General features: G+C 41.1%; 1 protein-coding gene across 2 annotated transcripts in view; it reads left to right on the top strand.

Moving 5' to 3' along the window:
• LOC126106719 (uncharacterized) overlaps window positions 1–16,011 on the top strand; it is a 150,120-nt gene extending 134,109 nt beyond the window's left edge. For both annotated transcript variants that reach the window (XM_049913099.1, XM_049913100.1), the window contains 6 exons: window positions 14,453–14,662; window positions 14,766–14,960; window positions 15,117–15,381; window positions 15,458–15,574; window positions 15,667–15,832; window positions 15,908–16,011. In XM_049913099.1, the coding sequence (XP_049769056.1) occupies window positions 14,453–14,662; window positions 14,766–14,960; window positions 15,117–15,381; window positions 15,458–15,574; window positions 15,667–15,832; window positions 15,908–15,947 (993 nt within the window). In that variant the 3' untranslated portion in view covers window positions 15,948–16,011. The remainder of the gene's footprint in view (window positions 1–14,452; window positions 14,663–14,765; window positions 14,961–15,116; window positions 15,382–15,457; window positions 15,575–15,666; window positions 15,833–15,907) is intronic.
• The last annotated feature ends 7,380 nt before the right edge of the window (window positions 16,012–23,391 follow it).

Raw genomic sequence — 23,391 nt, 5'->3', positions numbered from 1 at the left:
TCTTTGGAAATGAGGACCTGTTCACCTACATATTTGTTACTTACATAGCAGTATGCATTACAAAAATTACTTAAGGGGAAGCTCTCCTCCAGCTAAATAAATGTGCTGGGTGTGTAAAGTATGTCCTCATTTGTGTGAAAAATTACAGTTCACTGCCAGGAAAGTAAACTTCTGCCTTTCATCTTGAAAGTAACTGAAACACCAGCAGGAATATGCCTGCACAAGTACCAGAATATGTTTCGTCTGCATATGTGTTCAATTTGAAGATGTTCTTGTTTCGAAAAGATGTTTCCTAAAATAACTAGCTTGTAAATTTTTTATTATTCTGTATAGGTGGCTAACAGTGACAGTAAGCCACATTTTAATCCTTTTTTATGTGTCAGTCTTTTTTATGTTTTCACCAGATTATAGACATGTTTTGAATGTTCACTTGCATTTCCATGTATCAAACTTAGCTTCTAAATTATTGAAAATGATAACTCCAAGAAGCTCTCAGAATTGTGAAGTTGAATAATAAATTTTTTGCATTTGGGAGGACTCAACCAAAAATACCTTCATCATAAAATCAACCTCCTCATTCACTACTCACCCACCACACCAGAGACAGAGCGTTACTGAGCTTTGCTGTCAGTCATATGTCTCCTGAAATCCTTAAATGTCAATAATACATTATGTAATGTTTAATATAAATAAATTGTACCTTTCTGAGAGATTCTCAATGTACAAACGTTTTGGAATGTCATTTATTTCTAGGGTATAAGTTATAATACAAAACACACCAAATACGAGCTTCACGAAATCCAATATGGCCTTACACAGGTGCTTCAACCAAAGTATATCTTTGAAATGGGCACAGTCTCAGTACCTCTTGTAACATGTATGCAAATAAAGGTATGTTGGAAAACAATAACAAACACAATCGGAATGATGAATATTGATAGTAGATATAGTGTAAGAAACCTTGACACAATAAAACATTAGAAGCAGGAAATAATGTACAAGGAATAAAAGAAACCTGTGCATTATCTCTGCATGGTGAAAAAAGAAAGCAAGGCATTTAAATGCCAGATCACACAGATCTACATCTGCATGATTACTTCTCAGTTCACAATCAAGTGCCTGGCAGATGGTTTGTCGAACCACAGTCATACTGTTTCTCTACCATTCCACTCCCGAACAGCATGTGGGAGAAAGGAACACTTAAATCTTTCCATGTGAGCTCTGATTTCTGTCATTTTATTATGATGATCATTCCTCACTATGTAGGTGGGTGCCAAGAAAATATTTTCACACTCTAAGGACAATGTTTGTGATTGAAATTTCTAAGAAGGTCCTGCCACAGTGAAAAACACCTTTGGTCTGATGATTGCCACCCCAATTTGCATGGAATATCTGTGTTGCCCTCTCCCTATATTGTGATACTACAAAATGAGGTGCCCTTTGCAATCCTATGTGATGTGGATCCCTCAACTCAGTACAGTACTCCAGAAGATGGGTGACAAGCACAGTCTAAGCATTCTCTTTAGTGGATATGTTGTATTTTCTGAGTTTTCTGGCAATAAATTGCAGTCTTTTATTTCATTTTCCATAACATTATCTATGTGTCCGTTCCAGTTTCAGTCATTCTTAACTGTAATCCCAAAGTATTTAGTTGAATTTAAAGCATTTAGATTTTTGTGTTTTATCCTGTAACCAAAATTTATCAAATTCCTTTTAGTACACATGTGGATTATGGTACTTCATACTTTTTAATTAGATACAGGGTGATTTTTGCTACCATGTACAAGCTCTAGGAATTGATTAATGAGAGGATACAGAATAAGAAATGTCTAATGAACTTATGTCCAGAAATGCATGGTTTCAAACTAGGCATCATTTATTCAATCATACATTGTCACAGAGATTGTGGTGTTATACACGTATTACCATGCTGCAACAGTTACAGTATGCATGGTTTCCTCCTAGTGGGTGGCACAGTTACAGTACATGTTGAAAATGGTTTCCACGTGCCTCAGCACATGCGGATTTGCACTGTACTGTGATTTGTCTCACACGTTCACATCAGCCGGGCATCCAAACAGCATCAAAGGCAGCATGAATACACTGCTCCATTGTTTCCACATCTGGAATGGGCTTTGCACACGCAATACTTTTGAGATGGCCCCCTAACCAGAAATCGCATAGATTGAGAACTGGTGAATGCGCAAGCCATGCAACTGGACCCTCTCGTGTGATCCATTGATCTGGGAAGACATGATTGACATGCGTCTAGATATTAATGATGAAATGGGCTGGAGCACCAACATGTAGTAACCACGTCATCAGTGGCACTTGTTCCAACAGCAGGTGTAAAGTCATCTGCAAGAAACACCAATACTTCTGGCCTGTTAGGCAATGTGGAAGGAGATTGGTCCCAAAATATTGTCACTAATTATCGCAGCCCATATATTCCAACTGCAATTATGTCATCAAACCATGGGGTCTCTGCATACTTTCCCACAGAAAACTGTTATGAAAGTTGAAGATACTACTCTGCGTAAAGGTGGCCTCATCTGTGAATATGATGGATGACACAAATCCCAGAATTGAGGTTGCCTGATGAAGAAACCTGTGACAAAACTGCCACTGATGTGGAAAGTCTGTCACTAGTAAGCCCTGCAAATGCTGTAAGTGATGAGGATAGTAACAGTTGTCACGGAGAGTGTTCCACACGGTCGTCTGGTGTACTGGCGGGCCATCTGCCTGGTATTGATGCAGCAGTTGCCTTCCGCAGTGCTAATCACATTTTCCTGCAAGTCTGGCATCTGAACATTTCAGGTACGTCCTTCATGATTTCCTGCTTCCTGAAAATGACCTTGTGTCAGACAAACAGTGAAACACTGTTGCACACAGTGAATGCTGTGGTTGTTATTGGCGAAGATATGTCTCCTGATACAACATTGCTGCCCGTCGCCCCTTGTCATTTGCCTTTCCATAAGTAAACATCATGTCTGCAAGCTATCAATTAAAATATGGAACCGTTGTGTACAACGCTGTATCACACCCACTACGAGGTGAGTCAGCAAGAAAAGTGAATCAGGCCCAACATCACCAATTACTGCGGCTTGAGAGGGTGCTGGGGCATGATGTATGAGGAACAGTAGCACCTTCTAGGAGGAAACCATGCATACTGTAACTGTCGCTGCATGGTACAGTGTGTATTAGACTGCAGTCTCTGTAACAATGTATGATTGAACAAATGGTCTCTAGCATGGAAAATATGCATATCTGGACATAAGTTCATTAGACCTTTTTTATTCCAAATCCTCTCATGAATAAGTCTCTGGAGTTAGTACACAGCGGAAAAAAAACTCCGTATAGTCAATTGCCACATTTTGCACCAAATAGATATCTTGTCTAAATTGTTCTGCTATTGGTTTTGATCATCTGACAACTTTACGAGATGGTAAATGACAGCTTCATCTGCAAACAATCTAAGTGAGCCATTCAGATTATTTCCTAAATCTTGAATGGAGATCAAGCACTGCTGAGGACCTATAACAATTTCTTGGGGAATGCCAGTCACACAACTGAAGGATTCTCCATAGGCGCACAATTAGATGAGAAGTCTCTTGTGAGGAATGGTGTCAGAAGCTTTCTGGAAATCTAAAAATATAGAATCAGTTCAACAACCTGTCAGTACGATTCATTCCTCATGAGAATAAAGAGCTAGTTGTGTTTCACGACAATGATATTCTCTGAATATGTATTGGCTGTTTGTCAATAAAATGTTTTCTTGGAAGTAACTTGTAATGATCAGACTCAGTATATGTTCCAAAAACCTACTACAAATCGACATTAGTGATGTGGGTCTGTATTTCAGTGGATTACTCCTATTTCCTTTCATGGATATTGGTGTGACTTGCACAACTTTCCAGTCTTCAGGTACAGATCGTTCTATGAGTGAATTTTTGTACATGATTCCTAACTATGGAGCTATTGTATCAGCATACTCTAAAAGAAACCTGACTAGTATACAGTCTCGACCAGAGGGCTTGCCTTTATTAAGTGATTTAATCTGCTTCGCTATACCAAGGATATCTACTTCTAAGTCACTCATTTGGCAGTTGCTGTAGATATTTACTTCATTTTATTTGGTGAAGAAATTTCAGAAAACTATATGTAGTAACTCTGCTTTAGTGGCACTGTCATCCATGACATCACCATTATCACACAGTGTCTTTCTGCTGGTGTGTTTGTATATGACCAAAATTTCTTTGGATTTTCTGCCAGATTTTAAGACAGAATTTCGTAGTGGAAAATATTAACAGCTTCTTGCTTTGAATTTTGTGCTAAATTTCGAGCTTCTCTAAAACTTTGCCAATGTTGAGGGTTTTTGCATTCTTTGAAATTTGGCATAATATTTTCCTGTTTTCATTGCTTCTGTGATGGAGGAGAAATGTTACCCTGTTTAAAAACTGAGTTTGAATGCTAGGGGTTGAGCGATGAGAGGATACAGAACAAAAAAGGTTTAATGAACTTATGTCTGGAAATGCATGGTTTCCGTGCTAGAGACCATTTATTCAATCATACTTTGTTACAGAGACTGCGGCGTAATAAGCGCTGTACCTTGCAGCAATAGTTGCAGTTTCATGGTTTCCTCGTAGCGGGTGGTACTTTTCTTCATACATCATGCCCTAGCACCCTCTCCAGCCATAGTAATTGGTAATGTAGTGTCAGATTCACCTCTCTTGCTGACTTTTGTAACCAAAACCAACTGCGGGAACGCCTTGGGCTGTGGATCAGAGCTGCCAGGCGGGGAACCCGCCGGCGGTGGAGCACGCACCACCGGGTAAACACAAGGACGAGTCAGATGGCAGACCAACGACAACCGACTATGACCGACACAACAAGGAAGAGATGAACAACGGAGGCTTGTAGAAACCACAACACCAAACACCAACAGTAAATCCACTCGGAACCAGAGCCAGGCAAATGTCAACAACAAGCAACGACCAGAACGCAGTACCGCCGAGATAGAAACGCAATCCAGAGTGAGTACCAGACTGACTAGACTAGGGCAGAGCGGGTAAAACTGGAGGGAGCGGCTATTGGCCGCTGTCTGCACGTGGCGTAGCAGTGGCGCCCTCGCTGCGTGGAATAGCCGCTGTGGACATGGAGCCCCCTATGGTCTGACCATGTCCATTTGCTCTGGTGCATGTTCGACTTCTGTGGCAGGAGGTACTAGACTGACTAACTTTGTAATGAATGTGATACAGCCTTGTACAAAATGGTTCTGTATTCATATCAAGAGCATGCTGACAAGGTGTTTACTTACAAAAAGGCAAATGGAAATGGGCGGCAGGCAGTGATGTTGTATCAGGAGACCTATCTCCGCCACCAACAACCACAGCATTGAATGTTTGCAACAGTGTTTTGCCAGAATGTGTGGTCTGGGGTTAATTGGCGATCCTATTTTGGGACCAGTTTCCTGCCACATCGCCCAACAGACCAGAACTATCGGCGTTTCTTGTGGGTGACTTTGCCTCCCCTGCTGGAAGAAGTGACATTGATGATTGGAAGGGTTATATGGTTGCTGCATGATGGTGCACAAGCCCACTTCACCATTGATGTTTGGATGCATCCCAATCGTGTCCAGTTGCAGGGCCTGCTCGTTCACTGGATCTCAACCTGTGCGATCTCTGGTTATGAGGCCATCTCAAAAGTATCGTGTACGCAGAGCCCATTCCAGATGTGGAGATGCTGCTCTTTACTGTTCAGATGTTACTGTGGCTGCATGGTACAGCGTGTATTAGACTGCAGTCTCTATAGCAATGTGTGATTGAATAAATGGTCTCTATGTCTAGCAATGCTTGGTTTCCATGCTAAATTCATCAGACCTTTTTTGTTCTGTAATCTCTCATTGATCATTGCTTAGAGTTTGTGCACAGTGGAAAAATGTGTGTGTGTGTGTGTGTGTGTGTACACACACGTCTGGAAATGCATTCATGAGGTAATTGACAGCATCAGTGTTCCGACACTTCAGTGGGATCATGCAAAATAGCACTGTTTGCCTGCACCCCATCATCACCAATCATGGGAGGCATATCGAAAATGTCATTAATATAAATCTGAATATCTGTAGTGACGTTTACATGTTGAACAAAGTGTGTGCATGGCAAAGTTTATAACTAATTTATGTTTTTTTTGTGTAGTTCAATAATGGCCCTGGGCCTTAATGTATGGAAAGAGATGCAAGTCTTCAACAACAATTTATCATAATGTCTCCTAGCTGATTCCCACCTGTTGCATAGCTTGTCTGATCGATTTCCTGGGGCTTGTTTGAAACACAGCATGGGTCTTCTCTATGTTTTCAGCTGTTGTCAGTGCATTCCCACCGCTGTCATCATGAACACTACCCTTTCTGTAAAACTTGTGAATCAAATTCTTGATTGTTAGCACACTTGGACTGGTTGTCTTCAGCTTGAACTCAGTTGCAAACTTCCTTTGAGCTGCAGTTGGACTGTTATTGCTCACCTAGTAGGCCTTCAGGAGGACTGTATGCTGGTAAGTCTTTCACTGCTTGCCACACATTGGAGTGACCTCCCACTCGACCACTTCACTGTGAGCAGTACACAGAATGGCTACAGTACTGAACCAGTTAGGAGACACGTGGGATGCCCTGGACGCCCCATTGATCCCCATGTCTGGCCACCTCAATGACGCCCATTGTCAACCGTCTCAAGCCGTGTTACCAAAGACAACACCACCTGGAGCTGTGTGCAAAGGGTCTCCAAGTCAGCTCACATCGGACACAGCAGTCACAGTCCCTATCCATACCAATGACAGCAAAACTATACACTACACAGTTATTAGAATGCTAGCCAAAAATATACACTACATGGTTCAAAAATGGCTCTGAGCACTATGGGACTCAACTGCTGTGGTCATAAGTCCCCTAGAACTTAGAACTACTTAAACCTAACTAACCTAAGGACATCACACACATCCGTGCCCGAGACAGGTTTCGAACCTGCGACCGTAGCAGTCGTGCGGTTCCAGGCTGTAGCGCCTTTAACCGCTCGGCCACTCCGGCCGGCACTACATGGTTATTAATGCCTAGTAAACACCCAAATACGCAAGAATTTGAACAGAAACTAAACTAGTATCCACATCAAAGCTTGTAAATATAATTCACAGACAAATATGTACTTGCCTTATCTGCAGCAGCAATGGAATGTCCTGGCTCACTGACCGTTCGACTGATACTGAAAGTGTTATGCTTTATAGGTACATGTAATGACATCAGTTTGCCAACTAGTCTCTCTGAACGCTATTGCAATGGCCTTTATGTGGATGTGTCTGAAACTCTACATCTGTTTCTTTTATCCTGTGATGCCAGGTACCATATGTAATTACCTGTCACCACCTCCATGATTTTTTCTTCTATGCAACCACAAAGATGTGCCATTTTCTCAGTCAAAAATGAAAATGAAGACAGCAACACAAATAAGATCACACAGGCAAATGCACATAGGTCGAACAATGGAATCCTGCTGTGCAGTCAGGGCAGAAATGTGGATATTTGGCCACTCTGCTTGGCCACTAAGTGCTTTGCACATTAACCCATCCAGAGCACACAGAGACCTGAGCAGCTGGCTGTGTGAACACTTTGGAAGCACAAAGGTGGTGGCAAAGGGGTGCACGTATATACATCTAAGAGCACCTGATGGAAGGATCAATGGTACACGTAAACACATCCAGAGCATCCAAGAACAGTAGGAGTATCACGCACTGACATGTCCAGAACAGTCAGAGGTTTAATGCATATCATTGTGGTGAAGTCAGTTCATCTCAGTTATGGGGCTTTAAAAATATGACAAGAGGAGAAAGTGATTGTTCTGATGGAAACATCACAACACTGAAAAAGTAGAATGTTCATTGGCTTCCAGCCATTTCAAGTGGTTAAAAAGACATGAGCTTTTGCTGAAGTAATCCTCGACATCGTCAGTGGAATAAAAGACATGAGCTTTTGCTGAAGTATTCCTTAACATTGTCAGTGGAATAACTGCTGATGAGCTAATCATACTTTGTTACATACTCCAGCCGCTGGCTGTGACATCACAGATGCCTGCAGGTCGGCATATTGGGGTATATATTGACTCCTGATTTAATGCGCCTGCTTGAACCTCATGACCGATGGATCCCATGCCATGCTGAGCTGTAGATCGCCATCTCTATTAAACTGTTGTCAGTGATTAGTATTTAATTTGCTGCTTTAACTACACTGTCACATAAGCTTTCAAGTGCTAGCCAGGTCTCATGAAATTTTATTCGGTTATTATTTGTAAGACCATGTTCAGTCACAGCAAATTTCTAGGGGTAACATGAGTGAGAAAACCTCTCTTACGCCTTCCTGCATTATTGTACACTGTTTATCCAATATAAGATCTTGTAGGGTATTTTGTACATCATAGGTGTCCTAAAAATAGTCAGATTTTTGTGGGAGAGCTTGAGACCAATTTGATGCTGTCACCTTTAATCAGCCGGCATAGCTTACCTGACAATGATCCACAGAGCATCAAGAATATAAATTTAAGGCGAGTCTTACTTGAGATCACATCATTTATTGAATTATTGTTGTCTGCATTGTTTGTGACTACTTCACATCGGTGGTTCATCTTGTGGCGCAAGTTATCAGCATGTCATGTTTTTCTTGTATTATGTAGCAATGTGTGTAACAGTACAGCGTTATCCGCAGCTTATGGTATAGTGGCTAGCATTGCTGCCTCTGGATCACAGGGTCCCGGGTTCAGTTCCCAGTTGGGTTGAGAATTTTCTCTGTGTTGTCCTCATCATTTCATCATCATCATCATCATCATCATTTTTGACAGTGACTAGATTGGATGTGAAAAATTTGGACTGTGTAAAAATTGGGACTTTGGTTTGTGGGGCACTCAACTGCGCTGTCATCAGCACCTGTACAAATATCAACATCGTCTCCAGTATGGTGCTGTGCCAGGGGATACTTCATGGCAGGCAGTTATAGCTTAGTGTGCATTGGTTTCTTGTAGACACTGTGGCTGAGCATCCATTGCATCTGTGATGGTTAGGAACTTTGACAACGGGCAAGGCATTGTCTTTTTCAAGTTCCATGATGAACTGGATGTTATTGCTAATGATATTGAGATGTTTCAGGAACTCATAAAGTTTTTCATGTCTGTGGGGCCAGATTCAAATGTGTTGCCAAACATCAAAAGAGACATTTAGGCTTCAATTGGACTGTGTCTAAGGCAGGCCCCAGCCGTCCGCTGATACACCTCTCCTTAGTGACACGTTACATGTTTAACTTTTCCTGCATTTTACTAGCAGCATATTTCTTAAATTTGTGCATGTTTTTGTGTTCAAGAGGTTCAATCTCATGTTTTGTAAGTTCAAATTCAGGCAGTCCGTCGCACAGTTTTCATTTACTCTGAACAGCCAGCTGCAAAGCTCATGAAGGCATCAGTGTCCATTGGTGATGCATCAGGAGGGTAGCATGTTGTGTACCTAGGTTTCTGTCTGCTTTTATGTTTACTTCTTCAGTCAGTATTACTTGCATGGGTAGGATGTATGCATGCTGTGTGAAGACACAGAAGAAGCTGGCTGTAGTTTGAGAATGGGTGAATGCGCTTCGTGCTAAGTTCAGCAACATTCAGGCTACTGCCTTTGAGTGTAGCATTCAGGCTACTGCCTTGGAGTGTAGCATTCAGGCTACTGCCTTGGAGTGTAGCATTCAGGCTACTGCCTTGGAGTGTAGCATTCAGGCTACTGCCTTGGAGTGTAGCATTCAGGCTACTGCCTTGGAGTGTAGCATTCAGGCTACTGCCTTGGAGTGTAGCATTCAGGCTACTGCCTTGGAGTGTAGCATTCAGGCTACTGCCTTGGAGTGTAGCAGTGGCAGAGAATCTGGGGTGTACATGGGATGTGGAGGCTGGCTGTCTGGCCTCACTATTTGACCTGTGAGTGAACACGTGGTCGTTCCTTCAACAAGGTCCAAGCAGGCACACATGGTGGGAGGAAGGGGACTTTCTAGTTATCGAGAGCTCCCATGTTAGGTGCATTATGGAGTCCCATAGGAAGATAGCAGCATTCAGGGCTGGAAACAAAGCCAGTAGGTGCTTGGTATGTCTGCTGAGGGGCCTCTTCTGAGATGGGGAGATGGCCTTGCCTGCTGCAGTTGTTTGGAAGTTGTGGCTCACATCAGCACAAATGATGCCTGTCACATGCATTCTGAGACTGTCCTCAATTCATACAGGCAACTGGCTAATATGGTGAAGAATGCTGGCGTTGTACGTGAGGTGCAAGCAGAGCTCGAAATTTGCAGTATTGTTCCCAGAATTGATCGGGGTCCTTTTGTTTTTAGCCAAGTGAAGCTCTCAACCAAATGCTTTACTGACTCTGTGATTGTCTGGGATGCATATTTCTACACCTGCAGCATTGGCAGCAATTTGTAGGACTCTCGTTGATAGGTCAAGAGTGCACTACACAAAGAAAGCAGCTACTCAGGTAGCAGAGTACTTGGGGAGGGCACATAGTGGTTTTTTTTTTAGGCAAGATGGTAGTTTGATGTACTCTGACATACACTCACCAGACATTATGCAGAAAGGGAAGTCAGACTGTGTTCAAAGTAACGACACTTGGACTGTCACAATTACATCAGTAAATTGGCAAAGTATTTGTAACAAATTTCCCTAATGTACTGCCCTCACGGAAAGTTCTTGGGCTCCAATTGTTCTCGAGACTGGGAGCTGACTGAAATCCAAAGTAGAAAGATCCAAGATATTTAACAAGTCATGAATGTTTATTGCAGTTGACAAAAATATTGTCCCTGTTGAGGTGAAGTTGAGTGTGATGGTGAAGTTATCTGATTGTGTGTAACAAGTCAAAGTGAAACGAAATTAATTGCTGGCTATTTTTACCAGCCACACAATTCCTCTGTGACAGTTCTAGAGCCATTTCAAGAAAGTCAACAGTCAGTAGAGCATAAATACCCTGATCGTGCAGCACTGGTTGGAGGCAACTATAACCTACCGAGTTTAGACTGGGATGTCTGTGGATTCACTGCATGTGGTATGGACAGACAGTCTTGTGATGTACTTCTGAACAGTTTTCCAAAAACTGCTTTGAAAAACTAGTTAGACAACCCACACACATTGGAAATATTTTAGACCTTGTTGGCACAGACAGCTCAGACCTCATAGTAACAGTATAGAGAATTGTATTGGTGATCTTGGTGTCACTATAGTGACAATGGTTACTAAAGTTAATATATCCATCAAAAAGGCCAGGAGAGTGTTTATGCTAGAAAAAGCAGATAAGCAGTTGTCAGCATCCCACTTAGGCAATAAATGGACAGCATTTAGCTGCAGGATGACTTGTAAAAGGATTATGGCCAGAGCTTAAACTGATTGTAAATTACTTACTGGAGATCTATGTGCCCAGTAAGTGTATAAGGATGGAAATAAGCTTCTGTGGTTTAATAATCGAATTCGAAAAATACTGGGGTAACAGAGGTTGTTGCACTATCAGTTCAAAGAAGAGAACACAAATTTCTGACAGGTGAAAGTTAGTAGAAATGCATGCATCCATAAGAAGGGCAGTGCACAAAGCATACAACAACTTCCACCATCATACCTGAGCAAAAGACCTTGCCAAGAATCTGAGAAAATTCTGGTCCTATTTAAAATTGCTAAGAGAGTCTAAGGCTTCCATATCTGTGAGTGACTCAAAAACTTCTTAAGTAATATAACCCAGTATGTGTTCATCAGAGACAAGGATATCGGCAGGAGTGCCCCCTGGACAGTGTGACAGGACAGCTATTATTTTCTGTATGCATAAATGATCTGGTGGACAGGGAGGGATAGCAATCTGTGGTTATTTGCTAATGATGTAGTGTGTGGGTGCATATTGAAGTTGAGTGACTGTTGGAGGATATAACATTTCTAATAGGTGTGATGAATGGCAGGTAGCCTAAATGAGAAAAATGTAAGTTAATGCTGATGAGTAGTTAAAACAACCCATAATGTTTGGGTGCAGCATTAGTAGTGTCCTGCTTGACAGTCAAACTTTTTAAATATCTGGGCATAACATTGCATATGAAATAAATAGAGTGAGCATGTAAGTATTGTAGTAGGGAAGTCAAACAGTCAACTTTGGTTTATTGGAAGAGTTTTAGGAAAGTGCGGTTCATTTGTGAAGGAGTCCAAATATAGGACACTAGTGCATCGTACATTTGTGTACTGCTCGAGTGTTTGGGATTCGTACCAAGTGTCTTGTTCAATATGTTTCAACCACTCTGCCATTCAGTTTGGTAGGCGAGTGCAGTGAGTCGCCTGGTTATCGAAGGAGAGGCCTCACATTATTCTGTAAGCATTTTGGAAACAATGCCACATGGTTCTAGAGAACCGAGTTGCTGTGGTTGGTTCTCCTCGTGCCAGCCAATCGAAAGTGAGTGACTGCAGATCCGTGCATACGCAATGCAGTGTACAGAGCACCATGAACCCAAAGCACCTAGCAGCCAACACAGGCACACTTTTCTTCCCAGTACCAAAAAGTGTGTTTTAGAATACACACTATTGCTCAAATATCAGCAGAAATGTTTGAAGGTTCACATCCCAGTGACACTGAAATGACGTTGAGGAGTGCTATTGTGTTTGTTGTTTATGGGTGCTTTATTTGAAGGAAAAAACCAGCAACTCAGGATGTGGTAAGTCACTTTATTCTTGACCAGTTTCATCCAGTATTTGTAGCCTTTGCTAAAAATTGTAATCATTAGGTCACAGCTGAGAGCTGTACGAGGTGCATTCTAGTTCTAAGGCCTCCGATTTTTTTTCTAATTAACTACTCACCCAAAATCGATGAAAGTGGCGTTACTTCTCGACGTAATTGCCCTGCAGACGTACACATTTTTCACAACGCTGACGCCATGATTCCATGGCAGTGGCGAAGGCTTCTTTAGGAGTCTGTTTTGACCACTAGAAAATCGTTGAGGCAATAGCTGCACGGCTGGTGAATGTGCGGCCATGGAGAGTGTCTTTCATTGTTGGAAAAAGCCAAAAGTCACTAGGAGCCAGGTCAGGTGAGTAGGGAGCATGAGGAATCACTTCAAAGTTGTTATCACGAAGAAACTGTTGCGTAACCTTAGCTCGATGTGCGAGTGCGTTGTCTTGGTGAAACAGTACATGCGCAGCCCTTCCCGGACGTTTTTGTTGCAGTGCAGGAAGGAATTTGTTCTTCAAAACATTTTCGTAGGATGCACCTGTTACTGTAGTGCCCTTTGGAACGCAATGGGTAAGGATTACACCCTCGCTGTCCCAGAACATGGACACCATCATTTTTTCAGCACTGGCAGTTACCTGAAATTTTTTTGGTGGCGGTGAATCTGTGTGCTTCCATTGAGCTGACTGGTGCTTTGTTTCTGGATTGAAAAATGGCATCCACGTCTCATCCATTGTCACAACCGATGAAAAGAAAGTCCCACGCATGCTGTCGTTGCGCGTCAACATTGCTTGGCAACATGCCACACGGGCAGCCGTGTGGTCGTCCGTCAGCATTCGTGGCACCCACCTGGATGACACTTTTCGCATTTTCAGGTCGTCATGCAGGATTGTGGGCACAGAATCCACAGAAATGCCAACTCTGGAGGCGATCTGTTCAACAGTCATTAGGCGATCCCCCAAAACAATTCTCTCCACTTTCTCAATCATGTCGTCAGACCGGCTTGTGTGAGCCCGAGGTTGTTTCGGTTTGTTGTCACATGATGTTCTGCCTTCATTAAACTGTCGCACCCATGAACGCACTTTCCACACATCCATAACTCCATCACCACATGTCTCCTTCAACTGTCGATGAATTTCAATTGGTTTCACACCACGCAAATTCAGAAAATGAATGATTGCACGCTGTTCAAGTAAGGAAAATGTCGCCATTTGAAGTATTTAAAACAGTTCTCATTCTCGCCGCTGGCGGTAAAATTCCATCTGCCGTACGGTGCTGCCATCTCTGTGACGTATTGACAATGAACGCGACCTCATTTTAAAACAATGCACATGTTTCTATCTCTTTCCAGTCCGGAGAAAAAAAATCGGAGGCCTTTGAACTTGAATGCACCTCGTAATTCGAGAATGGAATAATAGAGAAATGGTCAGAAATTGATTTGATTTCTTCCTTCATTCAGTCTTTTATTTCAGTTTCATTAGCCTGAAGCTATGACACCAGATAAACTCGTTTCTGATAAAGCATGCTATTAGATGCAAATGAAAGCCAGATGCTATTAGATGCAAATGAAAGCCAGATATACTGTTCCAATCCTGACAATAATAAAATGACTTACTGCATAGTTGCTGGTGTTGTTTCAAATGTACCACACACAAACAACAGAACTGTTAAGACAACATGAATAAAGTTTATATGTATATGTGTGGTTTTGTAGGTAAGGTCCAAAAAACATCAGTTTATGCGAATCTCCACAGAGCAGCGAACAGTGATGCTAGATTTCATGATGAAACATGCGGAACTAGCGACTGGGAGATACACAGGACCAGATGGAGTCAGACACAAGCAGAAACTTTTGCAACAACTAGCAACAGAGCTCAACAGCCTGCCAAATGGAACATCAAAAACAGCGGATAAATGGATGAAGGTGTCATATGAATACTGTTATGCATTACTGATTACAGACTGTTTTCACTAACCTATGTTGTAGCCCATTTATTTATCTCTATTTTTGTCTCTTTTTGTGTCAGTCCTGGCAAGACTGGAGAAGTGATGTAAAGGCCAAAGCTTCTCTAGTAAAGAAGGAACTGCAGAAAACAGGAGGAGAACTAAGTACAAAAGCTAAGCCCCTGACCCCTCTTGAGGAGCGGCTTCTTGACTTCTTGGGTCCATGCACTGTTTATGGACATGAAGAAGTACCAGACCCCCTAACCATAGCGCATCAGGTATCAGTGTACTGTTTTTTTCTCGTGCTAGATATGTGTATGTCATTGTCTCTGAGCCTTACTTCATAACTGTACAGTTACTACCTTCACTCATGTAAACATCAGCGAGCCTTGAAAACATTTCCTAAATTCAACTGATGTAACTCTGTATTGCAGGATTCAGATCAGGTCACCCAAAATGACTCAGATAACAAAGATACAATGGAAATGGATGAATATGTTGTCCTTCCTGTGGAAGGACTGACCATAATGTCTGCATCGGATATTTCATCAGACAATGTATTGGCTGCTCTGACTACAGCCCCGTTGACTTCACCAGAAGAAAGTACCCTGTCATCTATATCAGGATTCGTACATGCTTCACACGTAACTGAATCTTCATGTGGTACAACAACTGCGAAGAAGGGCAAATGCAGTTCTGGTAAGTATCATTACCATCTGAGGTTAACCTGCATCAGACATTCTATCAGACAATATATCACCTGCTCTGACTACAGCATCGTTGGCTTCACCAGAAGAAAGTGTACCCTCTACATCAGGTTTCATACCTGCTTCACACACAACTAAATCTTCACGTGCTACAACAACTGCGAAGAAGCGCAAACGTAATTCTGGTAAGTATCATTACTGCCTGAAGTTAACCTGCAGAAGTTAATAACTTCTTAATATTTTGATCTTGTAATTTACATTGTTTTGGTACATCTAGGTGGTACATTAACAAAAGATGATGATCCTCTGGTGGATATCACCAGACAACAAGTGATCTGCATGCAGGAGCAAAACGCCATCAGACGTGAACAACTTCAGTTGGAAGAACGCAGAACTGTTGCCATGGAAAATGCAGCTGAGGCGTTTGTAGGAGTCATGAAAGCGTAAGTTTAAAACAAATTTTATGTTTTGATTTTTTTGCATTTTATTTATTGTTTAACTGTTTTGTTTTATTCCAGACTGGAGGAGTACCTGAGGCATAGGAGAGACAATGAGTAGAGCAAACTGTGAAGTTTTGCTTGAATTATATTATATTCTAATCAGACATTGAACTCGAAGCAAGTTCACCTCAGAGGTACAAACCACATCATGTCCATATGTATTGATGTTTTGATACAAATATATTAAGTCATGTTTCTACAAATGTTGACTCAAACTTTCATTACAGAACTAATGAAACAACACCTTAACTAAAATACTGAGGAAATAGTAACATGCTGATTTCCTTGGAAAAGATAATTTGTGTTGATTGAGCAATGAAAGTCTTGTGTAATGAGTTGATGTCATTTTCATTACATAAAAATCAAAGATGGTTGTCTCACAGCATTTGTAGCTTTAATTTGTGACAAGATTGCCTCCATCTTGAAAGAGACTGCTAACTGAAAGATAAATTGTAACAATACGAGGGAAGGTAAGTTGCTACTTTCCATAGAGCGGAGATGCTGAGCCATGACAGGCACAATAAAAAGATTCACACAATCATAGCTTTCAGCCATTAAGGCCTTTGTCAGCAGTACACACACACACACGCACACACACACACACACACACACACACACACACACACACAGATTATATATATATGTCTGCTTGTGACTGTGTATGTGCGGATGGATACGTGTGTGTGTGTGCGCGTGCGCGCTAGTGTATACCTGTCCTTTTTTCCCCCTAAGGTAAGTCTTTCCGCTCCCGGGATTGGAATGACTCCTTACCCTCTCCCTTAAAACCCACATCCTTTCGTCTTTCCCTCTTTCCTGACGAAGCAACCGTTGGTTGCGAAAGCTTGAATTTTGAGTGTATGTTTGTGTGTCTATCGATCTGCCAGCACTTTCGTTTGGTAAGTCACATCATCTTTGTTTTTAGATATATTTTTCCCACGTGGAATGTTTCCCTTATATATATTTTCTGTTTTTTTGGGCCACGACATCTTGGTAGATGATTGTTGCAGTGTCTGTGTGTTTCACATGACTTGGCAAGCCAATGGCAGCATGGCATCTCTTGCCGCAATTGTCACAAGTGTATCTGGCTGTCGACGCAGGAGCAGTGGTAGCATTGCGAAGCTTTTTCTGCCTTAATCTGTCTAACAAACCTTCATCATGCTTCGACATTCCAGATGATATATCGTCATGCCACTCTGGTCTCATGCTAGCCTGTGCCTCCCAGCTGTTTGTGTCGATTCCAGAGATCTGCATACCTTGTTTACAGGAGTCCTTGAACCTCAATACAGGACGTCCTACAGGTCTTTTGGCTATAGAGATCTCTCCAACATCACCTCATGTGGTAATCTGTCAGGATCCATACAGTGGACATGTCCCAGCCAGCGGAGTCGTCTCTGCTTCAAGATAGATGAAATACTGTTGCAGTTAGTTTTAGATAGCACTGCTTCGTTGGTCACCCTTCCACATTACTCCGAGGATGGATCTCAGGCACCACATGTGGAAAGCATTAAGGCGACGTTCTTGTTTGGCATAGGTAGTCCATGTTTCTGATGCATACAAAAGGATGCTGAGGACGCAAGTTTGATATACAAGAATTTTGGTGCTCAAAGAGAGTTTTTTGTTTTTCCAAACACGTGTAGAGAGTTTGCCAAAAGTTGTCGCAGCTCTTCCAGTGCGAGCATCAATTTCCTTGTCAACAGACATGTTTGATTCTATAGTAGATCCAAGATAGCAGAAGTTATCTACGACTTGCAGAGTAGTGCCATCGAGTGTGATATTCGGGTTTGTGTTAGCACCCTGAACCATAATTACAGTCCTACTGCTGTTTAAACTCATCGAGAATAGGTGGCATGTGTTACTAAATCTTGTTGCGAACTCCGCAGAAGAGCTGCTAGAGCTAGTATCAGTTGCAGCATCATCAGCATACAGGAGTTCACGAGCGACGATCTCTTAGTGCTTTGTCTTACTCTTCAGAAGACTGACATTGAAAAGCCTTCCACCTTTCCTAGTATGCAGATGTACTCCAACATTGCAATTCTTGAAATCCACTTGGAGCAGACCCGAGAGGAAAATTCCAGAAAGTGTAGGTGCCAACACACAGCCCTGTCTTACGCCACAGTTCATACTGAATGTAATCTTCGATGGCAGTACATCTAAACCAGAGGCACGCATATTGTCATGAAAACATCTTATTAAAGACAGCAAAGTTGGGGGACATCCAATTTTTTCCAATATGCTCTAGAGTCCCTCCCTACTGACGATGTCAAAGGCTTTGTTGAGGTCAACAAAAGCCACATATAATGGCACTCTGTGTGTGCGGCACTTCTCTTGTAGTTGGAGCAAGGTGAATATCATGTCACTTGTGGATCTGCCAGTTCGAAATCCACACTGTGACTCAGGGTAGATCCGAGCAGCCAAGGTTTCCAGTCTCTTCAGGATTATCCTTGCATACACCTTTCCAGCAATGCTCAAGAGAGATATTCTTCTGTAGTTGTTATTGTTACAATTACCTATGTCGCCTTTTCCCTTATAGATTGTTACTATATTTGCATCTCACATGTCTTGAGGTACTGTGCCTTCTTCCCAGCACTGCAGTAGGATGTGATACAATATCAGCAAAACACAGTCAAGTTTGATGATTTCTGCTGGTAAGTTATCACGGCCTGTACTCTTGCCTAACTTTAGACTTTGAAGTGCGAGTTTTAATTTGTCAACAGTGGGAGAATCATCAAGCTCAGACATAACTGGGTAAGTTGGTAAAGTACCCAAAGCTTCTGAAGAAATGTTGACCTCTTCTGAGTATAGTTTAGCATAGTGCTGCACCCATCTATCTAGCTGCTGGTTTTTATAGTTGATTGGATCTCCATTTAGATCTTTTATTGCAGCGAACTTCCTGCTTGTTAGTCCAATGGCCTTTTTGATGCCTTGATACATACCACTATAATCTCCTTTGTCTCGCCAGATCTGAATAGTTTTACAAAGGTTGGTCCAATATCTATTTGCGCAATGACGAGAAACTTGTTGCAGATCTGCTTTGCAGGCCTTGTATTCAGCTATTGCTCGTTGGTCTTTGGGATTATTCATAACTTGTATATGAGCATTACGTTTCTTGTCTATATATGGATGCAACTCGCTTTCACATTCAGTAAACCAGTCACTTCGAGTCCTACCCTGCATCCCAAATGTTCCGATAGCTGTTCCGGTAGACACACGTACACACACTCACGCAAGTGCAACTTGCACACACATCTGCAGTCTCAGAGAGCTGAAACTACACTGTCAGCAGTAGACACACATACACACACGTGCACACACACACTGCAATGGTCTTAATGGCCGAAAGCTATGATTGTGTGAGTCTTTTTATTGTGCCTATCACGGCTCAGCATCTCCGTTATATGGTGAGTAGCAACTTTCCTTCTCTCGTATTGTTACATTCCATCCTGGATTTTCCATTGTTTGAAAGATAAATTGGTTATTGTGCTGAAAATGGTTTATGTAGGATGTGATTTTTATGCAAACTGGTGCATAGATATAAAATGGAGATTGCTATTATATATGATAAATTAGCTGCAAGAGGAAATTCACCAGGGTTGTCTAGTATTAAAAAAAATTCCATGTTATTGAAAATTTGAGACACAGACTGTCTTTGAGCACACGAATCGGCCCTATGAGGGTTGTAGGGTCGACAAGGTGGAAGAGGGGCAACCTGGAAATAATTCTTGCTCTGACAAATTGAACCTCCTGCAGCAACGCATCTCTCACGCGGCCTTCATTCACCATTGGTGGCGGCTCATCTTCATCACCGCTGCTGTCACTTTGATCTGCCCATGTTCCTTCACATCTGCCTAAAGCACTCACACATTTGTTGTGCAAAACTGAACATGCATTTGTAATGAAGCCAGCTTTCACTGTGTTGTACTCCAGTAATCCGTGTTTAAAAAAAAAAAAAACACCTCAATCTGGTGCGTAAGTGTCCTATCCTACTCTCCACAACACATCTATCTGTCATATGGGCTAGATTAAAACTGGCCACCTAACAGCAGAGAGGCCCATCAGTCACTGGTACATGGAGCCACGAGTCATAAGGATATCCAGAATACCCTACTAAAAAAGAATATCATAAAAGTAAGATAAATATGTGCAAATAGTTGTATTTTCTGTTAGCTTGTATTAAAGTCAAAAAATGATTGCATTTAATATTTCTTTTCAGTTACCTTACAACTAGCTTTCTTGTCCTCCTCTATACAACTTTTCCATTTTCACTGAGTACAGTGTTGGCACACACAAAGAAATCATTCAACAACCCAGAGTACCTAGCCAAGATATTTATGATCATCATGTCCAAGTCACATGTCTGATAGCATAAATGACAAAGTAGTAAAATAGATGCTGCAGTTTGTACATGCAGCAACTTAAGGTTTTAAATCGTATTACTTACTACTTGAACGTATTGCTGTTAGTGTTTCATCCGCAGTGTGCTCTTAATTCCTGTCTAACCCCACACACTCAGAAATCACTACGTATTCGGGAAAAAAAGGGTGAAGCTGACTTTGCTGTGGGCGTAAACCGTAAATGGATGAAATTTTGAAAGGTTTCCACTATCAAGCTCCACAAAATTCCTTTCCATTGTTACTTAAAAGTTGTAAATGCGCTTCAATAATTAATAACTAAACCATTTACAGGAAAAAGTACAAAAGAGCCACTAGTAATTTCATCTAACACTCATTTAATATATGTAAGTAGAGACGACGTCTTGCAATTTAATCATATTGAAGCTTTAACAGATATTTACAGCCATAATATTGACCAAACATGATTTTTTGGTGTTATAATCATTTGTAGTAATAGCAATACAAACCATATTTCTAACAAAGGAAAACTGTCTGTTATGAACTCACTTTCCATTCAGATGTGTCTTAGTGATTATGTTTTACTGAAGAATCACCCAATCTGTTATTTTAGAAATACTAAGTGGTTTTAGTTTCAAATTGTTGGTGTAAACAAATCAGACTGAGCCGAATGAGTGGCCATACTGAAACCTAACCACCTCTCGATATAGTTGTTGAAGAATCAGTGGTTGGACCAATCGGTAATATAACTCAGAAACTTACAGAAGAACAACGTCAAGGCTAACCTACTGTACTGATCGGTATGAATGGTACAAAATAGGGCTCCAGGCCCGATTAAAAGAAGTTATGGAAGCAGTTAAGAGGCAGGCCATTAGATTTGTTACCAGTAGGTTCGGACCACACATAAGTGTTGTGGGGATGCTGCAGGAACTCAAATTTGAATCCCTGGAGGGAAGACTATGTTCTTTTCAAGGAACACTATTGAAAAAAATTTGGATAGTAAGCATTTGGAGCTGACTGCAGACTGATTCTACTGCTGCCAACATACAATTAACGTAAGGACCATGAAGGTAAGATATGAGGAATTAGGGCTCATATGGAAGCATATAGACAGTCGTTTTTCCTTCGCTCTGTTTGCAAGTGGAACAGGAAGGAAGATGACTGTTAGTGGTACAGGGTGCTCTCCACTGTGGCTTGTGGAGTATGTATGTAGATGTAGATGTAAAGAGGTTTGTGAATGTTGGAGCTAATGGGGTTCCCGTCACGATACGTCTATCTCATTATGATGCTGACTGTTGTATGAAAAAATAAGATAACATAAAAGTGTGCCCAAATAACTCTACCACACCATTTTCAGTAAACTGGGATACTAGATCACATCAAACCAAATCAGATCAAATTCTTATTATACATAACATGCCTCACACAATCAAAGATTGTGACGGAGGTGACTTGTCAATTCTAAAATTACATACAGAGTAATAAAGTTACAACCCATTTGTTGTTACTTCATAAGATAGGCGTTATTTTACATGGTTATGATTTTAAAAAATCCATGGTTATAATATGTGCGGTGTTACTTTTTCACACGGATACAATATTACATCATTCAAGAAATCTTCTACACTATAATAGCAACTACTTTTCAAATATTTTTCCAGGTCTCATTCAGCATTTTGTAGATTTAAGCTGCACTTCCCCTTCCAGAGTTTATTTGTATATTTTATGCACATATAGTGGTGGAATTTTCTCATACAGTTTTAGTCTGTGGGTAGTTAACATGTAACGTGCCCAGTGTCTAGTCTCATACTGAGGCAAGAAACTCTTGCCCTCAAAAAGTTGTGAGCTTTTCCTGTGAACATGTGAATCTCATATGTTCACTGTTTAGAATGGAATTATATGTAGCTTTTCAAATAATGTTTCCCAGTGTTGTTTTTATTTAGCTCCTCCCATGGCTTGGATGATGTCTTTGTAATCTAAAAACTCTGAGTAGATTAGTTACGTGCAGTACAATTTGCTAGGGGTATGAGAAAACTAATGAATCAAAATCTGCTTAATATACAGTTTTTTGCAGCTAAATCTATGATACTATATAAGAAGTTCATGACATACAAAAGACTGTTCAGCTGACTCAGTATGTTGTCCACATGATAACTCCACAGTATATTTTTATTTACTAATACACCAAGGCATTTGACACAGTTTGCACTATCCAATTTTTTGTCCATTTAACTTATTTTACTTATACATTGTGGTGGTAGTTTTGTAGTGAAATGAACAATTTCTGTTTTGGCAATGTTTAATTTATGCAAGATCCACTATACCCATTAGTTCTACAGAATCTGGTAGCCAGTTTCTAGCCTATAAGTTTATTGAGAAGCTCTATATTTTCAGTTTTAAGCCTATTTTCAGTCAGACACATTACCTTTGCTGACTGTTTCATACTTTCTAACATGAATTTGTGTATCACAAATCTTGCTTATCATTCCTTCAGACAGACTTCGAATGCTCCAATGGGTAAAGAAATTACAGCTGCATACATTATCAGGTAAAGAATCATAAAACTTTTTAAATTCAAAGATAGAGGAACATCCATCTGTGGCACAACACTAGTAATCCAGAAGAAGTATTCTGTACAAATTAGGGTGATGACTTGTTTATTTTTGCAGTTGCTTTCATGCAATAAATCATCAACAGCCTTGATCATATTTAGCATGAGTCTCTTGTTACCAGATTGATACAGGTGTTATTCATCCATTATGAAACTTTTTCATAACTGTTGACATCGAGAAGTCTTACGTTTTTAAATTTCGGACAGAAGTGATCGTTCATTGAATTTCACTAGTCACGCAAGACTAGTCTCCCAGATCGAACCTCATAGGTAGATTCGGCACTATCACGATTGTAGCTGATAGCAACTGCAAGATAACCAAGATAACTTTTTTTTTTTTTTTAGAAAAGTCCCAAAGAGTTCGCAAAAGACACATTCATAAAGAGCTCCACCACATCGTAACAGACCATAATTTTACTCTCCCTATGTCAAAGATGATTAATAAATTTCATGCATCAATGAACCAGTAATGGATTTGATGAAGCAGAAAGGCTTCCCACCCTCTTGGATTGGGCGCTAATGACCTTAGCCGTTTTGCGCCC

This window comes from Schistocerca cancellata, chromosome 10 (assembly GCF_023864275.1).
Source record: "Schistocerca cancellata isolate TAMUIC-IGC-003103 chromosome 10, iqSchCanc2.1, whole genome shotgun sequence".
Classification (NCBI taxonomy): domain Eukaryota; kingdom Metazoa; phylum Arthropoda; class Insecta; order Orthoptera; family Acrididae; genus Schistocerca; species Schistocerca cancellata.
The sequence above is the reverse complement of the archived record's forward strand: the minus strand, read 5'-3'. Positions and strand labels throughout refer to the sequence as shown.